This window comes from Condylura cristata, unplaced genomic scaffold (genome assembly GCF_000260355.1).
Source record: "Condylura cristata isolate star-nosed mole 26May11 unplaced genomic scaffold, ConCri1.0 scaffold00015, whole genome shotgun sequence".
NCBI classification, from domain to species: Eukaryota; Metazoa; Chordata; class Mammalia; order Eulipotyphla; family Talpidae; genus Condylura; species Condylura cristata.
Window position 1 is genome coordinate 41,202,059 of NW_004567116.1, and position 14,149 is coordinate 41,216,207.

The following is a 14,149-nucleotide window of genomic DNA, read 5'->3' on the forward strand; positions in this document are numbered from 1 at the left end:
CATGATATAGTTTCCCCAATCTTAAGAGATGGTACCACTTTCCAGTCCACCCAGCATATGAAAAATACAAACCATGATTTTGAGAGGATGAATTGTTACTCAAAAGTGGGTAATTATTATATATATGTATGTATAAAAATATAAAATTATAATATGCATTACACATATAAACATATAAACAATTATGCATATATATTCTGATTGTTGGTAAGTTACAAAGAGAGACATGGCAAGAATTATTCATTGGGTGAAGGGTGATAATTTTGACTGAGAACATGGCATCCCAGAGACAATTCGATACAGATCTTTATGAGCAGATGCAACTCTTAAAAAAAGGAGATGGAAAAACAAAACAAAGCAAAAATGTGTGCGAAAGGATCAGAAAGGCAAACTGCTATCATGCAAATCTTTTTCAGATTTCTCAATATTTCATTTGGCATTAGGCTACTTTAATTCCCAAGAACCAGGGTCCTTGTATGCTCTGTTACAAGTTGCAGTGCTTTCTCTGCTGGTACTTACATAAAACACCATCGATAACCTTAGAACACCCACCATCAACGCCATAAACCCACTTTCAAGTGTCTTGGGGAATTCAAAGGAAAAACCACCAAATGAAGAAACCGCTTTAAAATGAGAAACAGATGTACTTTTAAATACTTAAAAAAATCATTTTTGAAACTGAAGTGCTGTGTTCTTGGCCCCCTGAGAGCCCTTCTCAAATGCTGTTTATCTTTCAGGAGCTTCCGTTTACAGAGAGGTTAGTGATGGTGGTTGGGAGACTCTAAAATATGGGCTGATTTTCAAATACGAAGGTGATAAATGAACAGATTTTCCCCCAGATTGCTGAGTAAACATCAGCAGAGCAAACTAATGTAAAGATATAATCATGATTAATCTCTTGATTAAAATAATTAATCTTGGTTAATTCTGCATTTAATCATTTCTTTTTATCAATGTCTAACATGCAGCTATATAGGAATATTCATTTAGACTAATAGATATTTCATTCCTCCAATTAGTCTGTTTATTCTGAGCTTCTAAATGCCTCACATCCCAGCTCTTTCATTTACAGCAAACTTCAGTCCTATTATTATGGTTCTTTTCTTTTCATGCCCAAGAAACCCCTACGATGTTTGACTGGGGACAAAAAGAGGGGTACCTGGGTGAATGTGCAGTGGACCCCAAGGCTTCAGGGCTTGAAGGAGGCTGTGTGGATGATCTTTATCAAACATTTGCTTCAGGATCCAGAGTTTTACTTTCTGGGCTCTAATTTCTTTGTCATCAGAATTATGTCATGTGTTTTCTGGGACGCAGCAGTTCATTCTTTCATGGCTAACCTCTGACTTAATTCCAGCTAAGATAAGAATTTGCTTTTGGAATGGGATCAAAACGGGGGGGGGGGAGGGGAGGGAAATGCACGGGATTATGGCGATGGCACACGGGTGATTTGGTGATGGGAAACCCGTAGGGATTACAATCAAGATGGAAAAAAAATGTACAAAATTATGTAAAAATAATCTTTTGTAATAAAAAAAACTACACATAAAAAAAATAAGAGGAATTAGACAAGAAAAGAATATAAAAGATAGCCAAAGAAGAAAGGAAGAATTAAACCTACCATTATTTACAGATGACACAGTTATATACATAGAAAATCCCAAAGATTACAGCAAAAGGCCAGTGGAAAATACAGTAAAATATCAGGCTAAAAATTAATATGTAAACATTTGTTGCATTTCTATAAACAAACAATGAACTGGGAGAAAAAGAAATCAGGGGAAAGATCCCATTTATAGATGCATTAAAAAAAAAAACTTGAAATAAATTTAACCAAAGAGGCAAAAGACCTTTATACTGCAAACTATAAGACATTATTGAAAGAAACAAAGTTAGTTGACTACATATACAGCTATTAATATTTGTAGCCAAGAAAACTCAATGGACAAAAGACAGTTTTCTATAAACAGTGCTAGGAAAACTGCCACAGGCAGGAATGAAACTTGACAGCTGTCTTTCACCAAACACTGAAAGTCAACTGAAATAGATCAAAGGTTTAATGTAAAACCTGAAGCCATAAAGCTCCTACAAGCAAGAGTACCAGTTATCACTTCTTGCAGTGAGCTTCTTGACATCAGTCTTGGCAATGTTTTTTTAAATTTGGTACCAAAAGCAAAGACAACAAAAGAAAAGAAATATAAACAAGCCATGCTACATCAGCCAAAAGGCCTCTGCATAGCAAAGAAAACCATCAACAAAACAAAAAGCCAGCCCACTAAGTGAGAAAAAGATTGCAAGTCATATATCTGATTAAGGGGCTAATATATCCAATATATATAAAAACATCTCCTACAACTCAATGGCAAATAAAAAATCCAATTTAAAAATGTGGAGGGATCTGAATAGATATTATTCTAAAGAAGACACAGAGGGCCAAAAGGTGCTCAACATCAGTAATCATCCAGGAACTAGAAATCAAAACCACAATTTCATCTACATGAATATTATCTAGCCCTAATGAAGAAAGAAATCTTCATTTCTGAGGGAACTGTGCTAAGTGAAATGAATCAGAAAGAGGAAAACTAATATTCTATGATATAACTTAAATGTGAAATCTAAAACAAGCAAACAAATCTGACTGGTGATTGCCAGAAGCAGGGGTGGCAGGTGTATTGAATGGGTGAAGGTAATACAAAGATATAAACTTGACACAATGTTCTGTATGGTGCTATAGTTAATACTGTATTGCTTATTTGTAGGTGGGGCTAAGAGTAAATCTTTAGTTCTTGTCAAACACAAGAAAATTTGTGACTGTGTGATAATTATGCATGTGTGATGCATGCATGTTTGATGTGTGATGTTAACTAGACCTGAAGCAGTGATCATTCTACAGTAGATACAAATATTAATTATACAGTACATGTGAAACTAATATAATGTTATATGTCCATAATGAGATTTTTTTTAAACTTGTGGGAAATTTTAAAGATATGAAACATTTTTGTATTTCAGGTGCTGTGGTGTAATTTAGAACTGATAATCTGCAGAAAAAATTTACTAAGGATCCCACATAACAAAGGGAGAATAAGCTAGCTTTGAAACTTACTAAATTAAAACAAAAAGAAATTTCATCTACAAACATGATTTTAAAAAAAACTTTAAAAAGTCAGAACATTTGGCCAACAACAGGCTTAAAAGAGAGACTCTCATATACCTCAACTGTGGATGGAAATTGCTAGTTTTTGAGAAAGAGTTTTGATAACAGCCATAATGCTTTTTAAGAGTGTTTATTTTTCTTGACTCAGCAATGTCATTTGTGAGAATCTATTCTAAGAACACAAGTCAAAATACAAAGATTTCTCTGCACTTCTACTTTATAAAAACAAGAAAAATGGAAAAACTCATAATGCCTAACAATAAAAAGTGGTAAAGTATATTACAGCATCTTCATGTCAAGAAATATTTTGAAACTATGTTATGATATTAAGAGTTTTAAAAATTCATCAAAACATCTGTGATTATTTAAACTGAAATGAAAAGCAAAATTATTATACACACATATATATACACATACATATAAAATGAACATAATATAAAAATAAGCATAGAACAAAAGGCTGGGAAATAAGTGATTATTCCTCAAGAATAAGATTGAGCAGACTTTATAAATTTCTAATTTTCTGCATTTTTAGATTTAAAATAATAAATCATACTATACTTATATAAAATGAAAAATAAATGGTGTTCCACTTTTTTTAAAGCCTCACACTGAAAATACCCATTTCTCCTCCAAATATCAAATAACGGGTAAGATGTGCAGCTGGCAGGCCAGAGAAACTGCAAGGGCCAGGACCAGAAAGGGTGCTGAGCAGGGACCCCCATGTCTATATTTAGAGTCCTAGGAAGTGCCCTAGGGACTGAGGAGGAGGCGATGAGTTGGCAATGAACATCAGGGTTCCTGACAGAGATCGTGAAGACCAACTAGCGTAGGCACCAGTAACCCAAAAAGACTGAGGAACATGTCAGCCAGAAGAATTAGGGACTTTGGAAGCACAGAGAAAGCTTCCCCCACTGAGCCAGAATTGATCTGAGAGTAAGCACAGGTGAGAAGAAAATGCCATAGGTGAAAGAGTCTCATTAGCAGGCCCCACGGTAGGCTTCCTACCCACCAGCTGGGGAAAGGCCAATTTTGTCTAGACTCGCTACTATGCCATAAATCTTTTCACCTGAGCCAGATTCCAGGTGGCCATCAGGAAGGAAAAAAAAGTCTGAAAATACAGAAAGTGAAACTTACCAGTCAAAGCCCACAAATTCATTTGCAGATTCTAGCCACACAAACAGCAAAAGCACAGATAAGCCAGCCGAAAAAATCAGAAATAAGCAAAATATCTGTTCCCTCTAGAAAAAGAAAGAAGGGAATTTAATTTAGCTCCATCTACCCATTACACTTAGCAATATCTGTACATACTTGCCAAGGGTCTGCACAGATGCAGTATCACACATTACCCTTCCCAGGCTGCATTCTTTTTACCCTTTGGAATTTTGCATATGTCTATTTATAATATTCATTATACTGAACTGCAATGATATGTTTATATGTTTATATCTGTTGCTACAGTTCTTTGAGGACAAGGAATTTCTGCTGACACATCTCAGTATTGCCAATATCAAGCAAGTTCTTTAAATGGAGCTGGCTTGCAACAATAATCAGTTGAATTCATCCACAATTCCATCTAACAAATGTTTGATGATTCATTCATTAAGTCATTCATTTATTTATTAGTTCAGTTAGTCATTTACCTACCAACATCTGAAAGGAGGGATATGTAAAAGAATAAACCTTTTGTTCTGTTGTTTTGAGGACAATGCTAGAAATCTGTCAAGCCACTTTCATTTATTTTGCAATATAACCATATAAGTTCGGTATTGTTAACATCATTTTGCAGAACTAAACCTCAGAGAGGTAGAACAAGTGACTTAAGATCACACAGCCAAATAGCAGGGCCACTGCCCAATTAGCATAAAAACAAGATATATCTTTATATATGAGGTTTTCCAGCTGTCCCCTTACACTGAAATTTCTATCACAAATCACCCATGTCAGTCGCCAAATCCTGCCTGGGAACATTAACTCAGGGTTGCTACCTGAGTTATTAATCCTAATTATTTCTGCATCACGTGTAAGAAATTTTGCCTCTTTGGGCAATTGTAAATCTTTTTAAAAGGAACAGACTAATCCCTGCCTTGTCTAAATCATGGTGCGTATCATGAAGAGCAAGAATAAGGAAAATAAAATGGAAAACATAGAAAGAACGTTTCAGAAAGAGGCATTCCAGCCACCAGAGCACTACACTACCACTTCCTGAGTCTGGGAAGACGAAGAGCACAGGATTTAGCTCAGGTCTTAGTGTCCACACAAAATTTGTATATGAAGTATTTGTATATACTTTCTTTTAAAAAAAGTATCAGACATGACCACTCCTTGATTAAACCCCCCCTAGGCCCTCCTATTATATGGCGCTATCACCCAAACTGCCTGCCATGGCCAAAGTCCGCTTTGACCAACAAGTTGCTCTACACTCTGACTGCATTTCTACATTCAAGACACACCAGCCTTCTTTCTGTTTCTAGAGCATGACCAAATTTGTTCCCTAATATGCTTTTGTCCTCATTTGTATACCCGGCTCATGGCAACTCTTTATTTAGGAGACAGTTCACGTGATAAGTTTCCTATTCCAGTTTCTGACACATTTTCCATTTATTATATTCAAAACTCTTATCATAGTAGGAAATAATATTTACTCATTATTATTATTATATGAGTTACTACCTAACTCATGCCACTAGAATATAACCTGTTGGAGGGCCAGAGGTTTCAGTTGTCTTATTCACTGTGGCCCACAGTAACTAGTGTTCCATAGCCTTGTTTTTGTTGAATAAATCCATTTCTTCATACTGACTCTCAAGCTCTTGCTCAAAAATCTTATAGGTAACCCACTGTTAATAAAATAAAACACTATCTTGACATTAAGATGCTTCATAATTTGATCAAACCTACCATTTATAATTTACTCCCTCACATATCCCTAAGTTCAATAGCAGAAGTTCACTTCTTGCTAAATACAACACTGTGCTTCTCTATCTCTGGACTTTTGACCAAGTTATTTCTCTACCCAAGGTCCTCTGTGTTATTCTATACATAGAAGATCACTCCTATAAATCAGTGACCCCAAGAATAGTGACAATAATAAAACAGAACTCAATTTGAGTTGAGGACTCATTGTGTGCTGAGCCCAGTTCTAAGTGTTTTCCATATATTAACTCTTCTATCCTTCAAATAACCTTATTGCTGAGTACTACTGAAGTACATTATACCTTTGTTCTTTGACACTTCCTCCAATATTATTTGCTCCACCACCCACTATTCTTTACCTACCCAATTATTAGTCACCTTTCACTTTCTAAAGACATATCAGTCCTTCCCTTATCATACACACACACATGCTACACACAAATATGACAATCTCTACTGAGATTGTGTGTACTTGTCTTTCCTCCAGGAGACTGAATTTCTTCACAGCAAGTACCATGTCTGAGGCACTTCTGTTATCCCCACTTACTAGCACAAACATCAGATATCTGGGGGAAGAACACTCCTGCCTAATCCAAAGAAACCTCCTGTCCCTATCCCTTTCCTCTCCATATCAGATTAGTGATCCAACTGGTGAAATTCTTGGATCCTAAATGCACCATGCGTGCACATAAGTGGCGGCCCATTATATGGCCCTCTTCTCATCTCAGCATGCACACCATTAGCCTCCTACATCACACAGTCCACCAGAAGTGAGCCAACATACAGCATAGAGAACAAGAGACATCCTGAAAGGGATAGGTCACATGTGACCACTCAGTCTCACTAGGGCTCTTCTTAAGGAGAATCAGGCATAGCCTGACCAATAATAAACAAACATCTTGTTAACTACTTGCTGTTTTGTTATCATATGCATAGCTGCTTTGGGAAAACTCAAAATGAAGATAAAAATCAAAGATTTAGTCATTTCTATAATCCCTAGCCAAAAATAACTAATTGAACCTAAATTACTTAAACTTTATTTTTATTTCAAGTTTCAGTGAATAAAAAATGCAAAAGTGAATTAATAAATGAGTAAATGACCTAAGAAGTTAAGACTACAACAAAATGAAAACAAGCACATGTTTCTGTAAGGTTAACTTTGGTTCTGGAATCATGGCGGTCTTTTCATGGAAGAACCAGAGCTCTAGCTTGCACAGTGCTGGGACAACAATGGACCCGCATGGAAGCTGGCACCAGCCCGAGTTCCCCCACAAAGTGTGGCCCAGCTGTTCTCCATGTGTCTATACCTGAGAGCAGAAGCAGCATTTATGTGTAAGCCTTTTCTCCTTTTGGACTTTCCACTGGCAGGTGTAGCAGCCAGTAATGAAGGTTAGATAGCACTGGTAGTTGAAGATGTGTACAAGCCATGAATTATACTTTTTCTTTTTTCTTGACCTCTTGCTCCTGCGCTCAGTCCTCCTGACCTCATGCATAGTTCACCCTTTCGCTGGAAGGACAAATAAAATAGTGTTCATGCCCCTATTCTACAAAAATGCCATCAAAGAGTTTTTTTTTTAAGGCTAATAATCTAAAAGAATGCACTGAATTCAGTAAAAAAGAGTACAGCTTCATCCTATTTTCTCGCTAACCTGTCAACGTTTACTGCTTGTCACTGCGCCATTAAATTAGGCTTAGACTTCTCACCTCTAAAATGGTAACATTCTCTGTTGTAAACAACTAAACGATGCTGGGAGCATCAAATTCAGTAATAAACGCAAGTGTGTTTTAAAGCCATAATGTACTCTTGAAATAAGATAAGAACTAAAAGGCATGGGTGAAAAGGCATTGTGTATGAGAAATACAATCTTTGACTAAAGAGTTTCTCAAATAACGAATTGCCCCTTCCTGTTTTTTTCCCCTTTCCCATAAGGAATCAATTAGGTTGATAGAATGAATATTCAAATTAGCAAAGACTGAAATAAGCCAGGTTTGTTGTTTTTTCTTTTGCCCACAAAAGTATTTCAAAGGTAGAAACAACAAATCATGTGGTATGTGACTTCCCGATGTCATTAAGAACCTAGACATGGCCCTCCCTGGTGTCGCAGCGGGTTAAAGCACTGCACTAAGAAGCTAAAGCCACTTTCGCATGAGTTCCATTCCCGCCTGCCCCGGAGGTGACCACATGGTGTGGCAGACCTCTCCTGACCCGCCCGCTGCTCCCCTCAGCAGTGTACTTCATTGATCTGCCTGTTCTGCTCCCCAATCTGTCTCTGGTGAAGCCTCTCGCTGCCCCTGAGCCTCTGGCCTGTACCCCAGTTCTGTATGCACAAATAAATAAATCTTTAAAAATAAATAAAAAATAAATAAAAATAAAAAAACCTAGACATGTTCCATTTTGTTGTTGTACTACAGCACAGGGCTTTCTTCTCAGGGGGTCTGAAATGGCCTCTCTATTCATCACTCCAAATTCCAGTCCGCAAGAAGGGGAAGGAACAAAGGTTGTGCTCCCTTATTTTTTTTTTTTTAAAGATTTATTTATTTATTTGTGCATACAGAACTGGGGTACTGGCCAGAGGCTCAGGGGCGGTGAGAGGCTTCACCAGAGACAGAGTGGGGAGCAGAACAGGCAGATTGACAAAGTACACTGCTGAGGGAAGCAGCGGGCGGGTCAGGAGAGGTCTGGCTCGTCATGTGGTCTCCTCCTGGGCAGGAGGCAGGCGGGAATCGAACTCATGCGGAAGTGGCTTCAGATTCTCAGTGCTGTGCTTTAACCCGCTGCGCCACCAGGGAGGGCCCGTGTGCTCCCTTATTTTAAGGTCACTTACAGAAGCTGAATGTGACATTTGACTAACAGATAAGTTTTTTTTTTTTTTAACTTAAAAAATAGATATTGAGGGACACCATTTTCTCACTAAACCCTTGACTTTCCAACCAAAACCTACTCCCAAGTCTGTTCCACCTCAGTCAACGATAATTCTGTTCACCTGCCCATGTGACTCTGGACACAAAATACCTTCAGAGTTTGAATAAAAGGGAGCAATGAGCTGTGACCACAGGGAAGAAGGAAACAAACAAGCAGAGTCCTTGGTGAACCTCCAGGCACGTCCAGATCAGCCCACGCAGGGCAGCACAGCCTGGACACCCAGCCACGCTCCAGGCAAGCCTCGAAGCTGCAGGGCTCAGTGTCCCTGAACCCGAAAAGGGCCAATATGGGTGGAAGCCCTGGGGTCTTTGGCTTCACGCCACCCCCCACCTTGAACAGTGGGAAGGAATAACGGTAGCTCCGGGTTCACCAAGGAAGTGAGCTAACCCAGAAGAAGCGCACAATTCATAATACTAATGGAACTTCCCATTGTTTCTAGAGATGCAAAAGGAGAAAGCACAAAGCTGGACATATTACTTACAGGACTCACAGCCCCAAACCCAAACGCGGATTTCTCGCTTGAGAAGACCAGCGTCTCTCAAGATGGCAGCCCTGCTCAAACAGGCGGTGGCTGGCGTGTGGTGGGCGTGGCCAGGGGCGTGGCCACCGGTACAACCTCTCTGGGCCTCGCCAGAAGGCTTGCCTCTCAACCTTGGTTCCGAGCGCCTCATTTTAAAAGTACCGTTTATGTCCCAAACTATGAAGGTACTATCTATGTAAAGAAAGAAAATATTATCTAGGTTGAGCCAGTGATGTGCTGGAGTCTGCTGTTCCAGTTCAGGAGAGCCAGTTCTTAAACTTCCAGAAATCATATGAGCTGGGTGTCAAACATCCATTATTAAAAATCACACTATATAAACTCTCAATTAAAGCAAAGATTATAGGTTAAAAAAATAAATGTATCTTTTTTTTTTTTTAAAGATTTATTTATTCATACAGAACTGGGGTACAGGCCGAAGATGTGGAGGGTGAGAGGATTCACCAGAGACAGAGTGGGGAGCAGAATAGGCAGATCGATGAAGTACACTGCTGAGGGGAGCAGCGGGCGGGTCAGGAGAGGTCTGCCACGCCATGTGGATCTCCTCCGGGGCAGGCGGGGATCGAACTCATGCGGAAGTGGCATTAGCTTCTTAGTGTAGAGCTTTAAACCGCTGCGCCACCAGGGAGGGCCAAATGTATCTTTTAAAGTATGTTCTCTTTGGGTTTTGGTTTTGGTTTTTTGAGGGTTTTTTGTTTGTTTTGGTGTTTATAACAATAGCTTAAACCTAAATTGATTTCTTGTTAATCATTTAGTTCAGGCATTCACTATTTTTTATAGTGAATTACCTCAATTTTAAAATTAGTTTTCTTTTTTCTTTCTTTCTTTTTCTTTCTTTCTTTCTTTTTTTTTTTTTTTTAGCTTCTCTCAAACTCTGGGCCTGTTTTAGTTTTGGTTTGATTCCTCTAGCTATTTCTCTGGCTCTGACCTCATTTCTGAGCTCTAAACTCTTCCACACCAATACCTGCTAATCATTTTCACCTGGCTAGCCTACTCTTAATACCTCAAACACAGTAAATCCTAATTTGACTTCATTATTTTCCCCTTTAGATTTGCTCCATCTCCTCGGGCACCAGTGACATGATCTGAAATCAGTTTTTTCCTTTCTTTTGTGCAACCCACCCCCCCTGAATTTTGCTTATAATTCTTCTTGCATCTGATGCACCAGGTCCCTAGTCATCTTAGCTAGTATCAACTCCTCAATGCTGCTGTGGTAAGTTAAGATAGTTATTGCAATGGACTCCTTAAGATCGCAGTATTTCCAGCTTACATTTGTGAAAATCTACCTCTCAAAGAGCAGAAATTGAATATTTCAAATGCAAATCCAACAATGTTTAAACTCATTTCTAAAGTATAAGTTCCATAAATTGGATCCAGCTTTCCTCTCTAGCTTCAATTTTCTCCTATTCCCTGTCTCCATTTATATAGAAACCAACCCCTTAAACTGCTGCCCTATACCATCATTTATCTTTATTCATGCTTTCTTTACTGCTGGGATTACACACTTCCTATTCCCAACTTTTACATGGTTAATTCCTCACCACCACTCCTGGTTAAGTACTTCTTTCTCTTGTCCCAAATGTCTCTTCAAATAAACGTCTTCACTACATCAATTATAATTACCTATTTTGTTTTGATGAGGCTTTAATTTCTACTTCTCCCCTCTAATTATAATCTATTTGAGGATAAGGCCATAACTAATTCAACGCTTGCTCACAGTGCTAACTACAATGCTTGGCAATGTTGTACAAAGCACTGTTGTTCAAAGTTTATAGTCATAGCTACAGACTCATCAGCCCTTAAACTTCATAAGGAAGTTAGACTGTATTTTTTTCCTGAGGTTACTGAATTCCCTGGAGTATATATCCCTTTATGTAACTATTGATAGTTGGAAGGATTTTACTCTAACCCCAGAGAGATAACAGTAGCTTGGATGTAGGGAATGATATTGTAAAAGAAGAAAAGTAGATTGGTGATAGAACTGCAAACTAAATTAATGAAAAACTGATAGAAATGAAAGGAGAAGTAAGCAAACCTACAATAATAGTTCAAGTTCTCAACATCCATCTTTCAACAATAGGCCAATGAGACTGAAAATCAGCACATGTTCAGAAGAATTCAACTTCAACCAACAGGATGTAATTGTATTTATAGAACATTCTATGGAACAACTTCAGGCCTTAAGCAAACATCAGCTAATTAAAAAAAATTTAAATCCTAGAGTATTTCCTGGAATCAAACCAGAAATCAAGTCAGAATGATAACAAATATTTGGAAACTAAACACACTTCTAAGTAATATGTGGATCAAAGTGCAAGTCTTCAAAATTTTAAAAGTGCAAGTCTTCTAAATTTTACAAATACATGGAACTGAATGGAAGTGAAAATATAACATAAAATTTGTGGGATATACCTAAGCTTGTACTGAACAGGAACTTTATGGCATTAAATACATAAATTAGAAGGAGGACATCTCAATCAATATAAGTTCATACCCTAACCTAGATAAAGAAAAGCAAAGTGAAGAAAGGAAACTATAAGAAAAGCAAAGAGGTTAGGAGCTGAGGGAAGTGGGAATGGCTATAAAAGGCAACAGTGATAATGGAAGTGTTATTCACATTTTCTGTATGAATATCAATGTTATGCTGCTGTCTTATACTATAGTTTTGCAAGGTGTTGCCGTTGGAGGAAACTGGATAAGGGTATGTGGGCTATTTATATATTACTTTTTAGATTGCATGTGAGTTTACAGTGATCTCAAACTAAAAGGTTTTAATTTCTTTTTTGCTTGCATATTTAAAAAAAATTTTTTAAGAGATGTGACGTTGGCTTACATTATTGTTGGTATTTTAATTTTAAAAAGATAAGCAATACGACCCTCCCTGGTGGTACATTAGGTTAAAGTGCAGTACTACGAAGCGAGCCACAGCCAATGCAGCACAAGTTCGATCCCCAGCCCCGGAGGTGACTCACATGGCACAGCAGACCTCTCCTGTCCCGAATCCTCTCCTGCCTCCATACCTCTGGCCTGTACCCCAGTTCTGTATGCATAAATAAATAAATCTTTTTTTAAAAAAAGACAAGCAACAAAATAGAGCATTTTATAACACATGAGTGAAAAAGAATATACAAAATATCAACAAGAATTATTTAAAAGATGACCAAATAGGAAAAAAATAAGGAAACAATTACAAAAAACACTTCCCAAGAATAAAAGCACAATGAAATACTACACCATACATGCAATTTGGTTGCAATGAAATATTATGAAACATCAAATGAAGCAAGGATTGACTGAGCAAAGTTCACTCAGTTGAGCAACAGGTGGGTGTTCCCACACCAGAGGAAGAAGTAAATTGGTGTAAGCCTTTAGGAGCCTCTTGGTCATTGCCTTAAAATATTGAAGATATTTATGCCAATCATTCTATACTTAGGATATCGTGTGTTCTTAGAGGTTTATGGGTACCAGGACACAGATATAATGGTGCAAAACTAAGCAAACCTAGGGCTAAAGGGAAAGACCTGGATGGCGAGTACTAATCCCACGCTTAGAACTGCAGGACACACTCAAAAACAGACATACAGGGATAAACACAATCACAAGGTAGTTTTTTTTTTTTTTAAGATTTATTTATTTGTACAGAACTGGGGTACAGGCCGAAGATGCGGAGGGTGAGAGGATTCACCAGAGACAGAGTGGGGAGCAGAACAGGCAGATCGAAGAAGCACACTGCTGAAGGGAGCAGCGGGCGGGTCAGGAGAGGTCTGCCATGCCATGTGGTCACCCCGGGGCAGGCAGGAATCGAACTCATGCAGAAGTGGCTTAAGCTTCTTTGTGCTGTGCTTTAACCCGCTGCGCCACTTGGGAGGGCCAACAGGGTAGATTTAAAGGGAGGTTAAAAAAAAAGGAAGGCTAAGAGAGAACGCAAAAGTTCCAAAAGGCCCTGACACGGTGGCCACTGGCTGCCTCAGCAAGGGAAACAGAAGCCTGGGCCACAGGAGTTGGGGAAGAAGCCAGCCTGTGAAGAGGGCCAGCCTGCCTAGGCCTGAAGCAAATGCCTGGAACTAGCCTCAGAGGATGTGGGGAAAGAAGCCACCTGGCCTGCTGATGCCTAGGCCAAACCTCACAGAGTAAGGCAGGTGGCTTATTTGAGATGAGAAGGGTCCTAAGACAAAGACAGGACAGGACTCGAAGACAAAATTTTACTGTTCCAATGGGCTGATGAATAAAGGGTTAAAAACCCGATGACTCTAGGCCTGGATACCTGCTGCCATAAATTTCCTGTGCCCATTGTTTTTTATTACTAATTTTCCCCAGCCTGGGCCCTCCTGAGGTCTGCAGAGCATGGGTAAAAACGGGAGTGATTGATCCAGAAGAGTCAGAGACCTTGACACCACACCAGTTCAACACAAAGCTGCAGGCACACAGCTTCCATGAGATGTTCCACTTAGCGATAGTCATGAACCCTGTGTGACCACCGAGCTGCACCTGATAGGTACTCACAGGTAGCAACAATAAATGAACTTTAGCCCAGTCCACTCTCCTTGTTTACTTAGCCAATAAAGTTTAATTGCTTTGCTCTCAAACCCGTGGAGATGCCCTACCCCCAGCACCTAGA

At 38.8% G+C, this 14,149-nt stretch overlaps 1 protein-coding gene across 1 annotated transcript in view; it reads right to left on the reverse strand.

Annotated features, from left to right (window-relative positions):
* GDPD4 (glycerophosphodiester phosphodiesterase domain containing 4) overlaps positions 1-7,563 on the reverse strand; it is a 38,292-nt gene extending 30,729 nt beyond the window's left edge. The window contains exons 1-2 of the mRNA XM_012725217.1: positions 7,378-7,563; positions 4,292-4,395 (exon numbers count right to left, since the gene is read on the reverse strand). Of these exons, the coding sequence (XP_012580671.1) occupies positions 4,292-4,395; positions 7,378-7,563 (290 nt within the window). The remainder of the gene's footprint in view (positions 1-4,291; positions 4,396-7,377) is intronic.
* Positions 7,564-14,149: the final 6,586 nt, after the last annotated feature.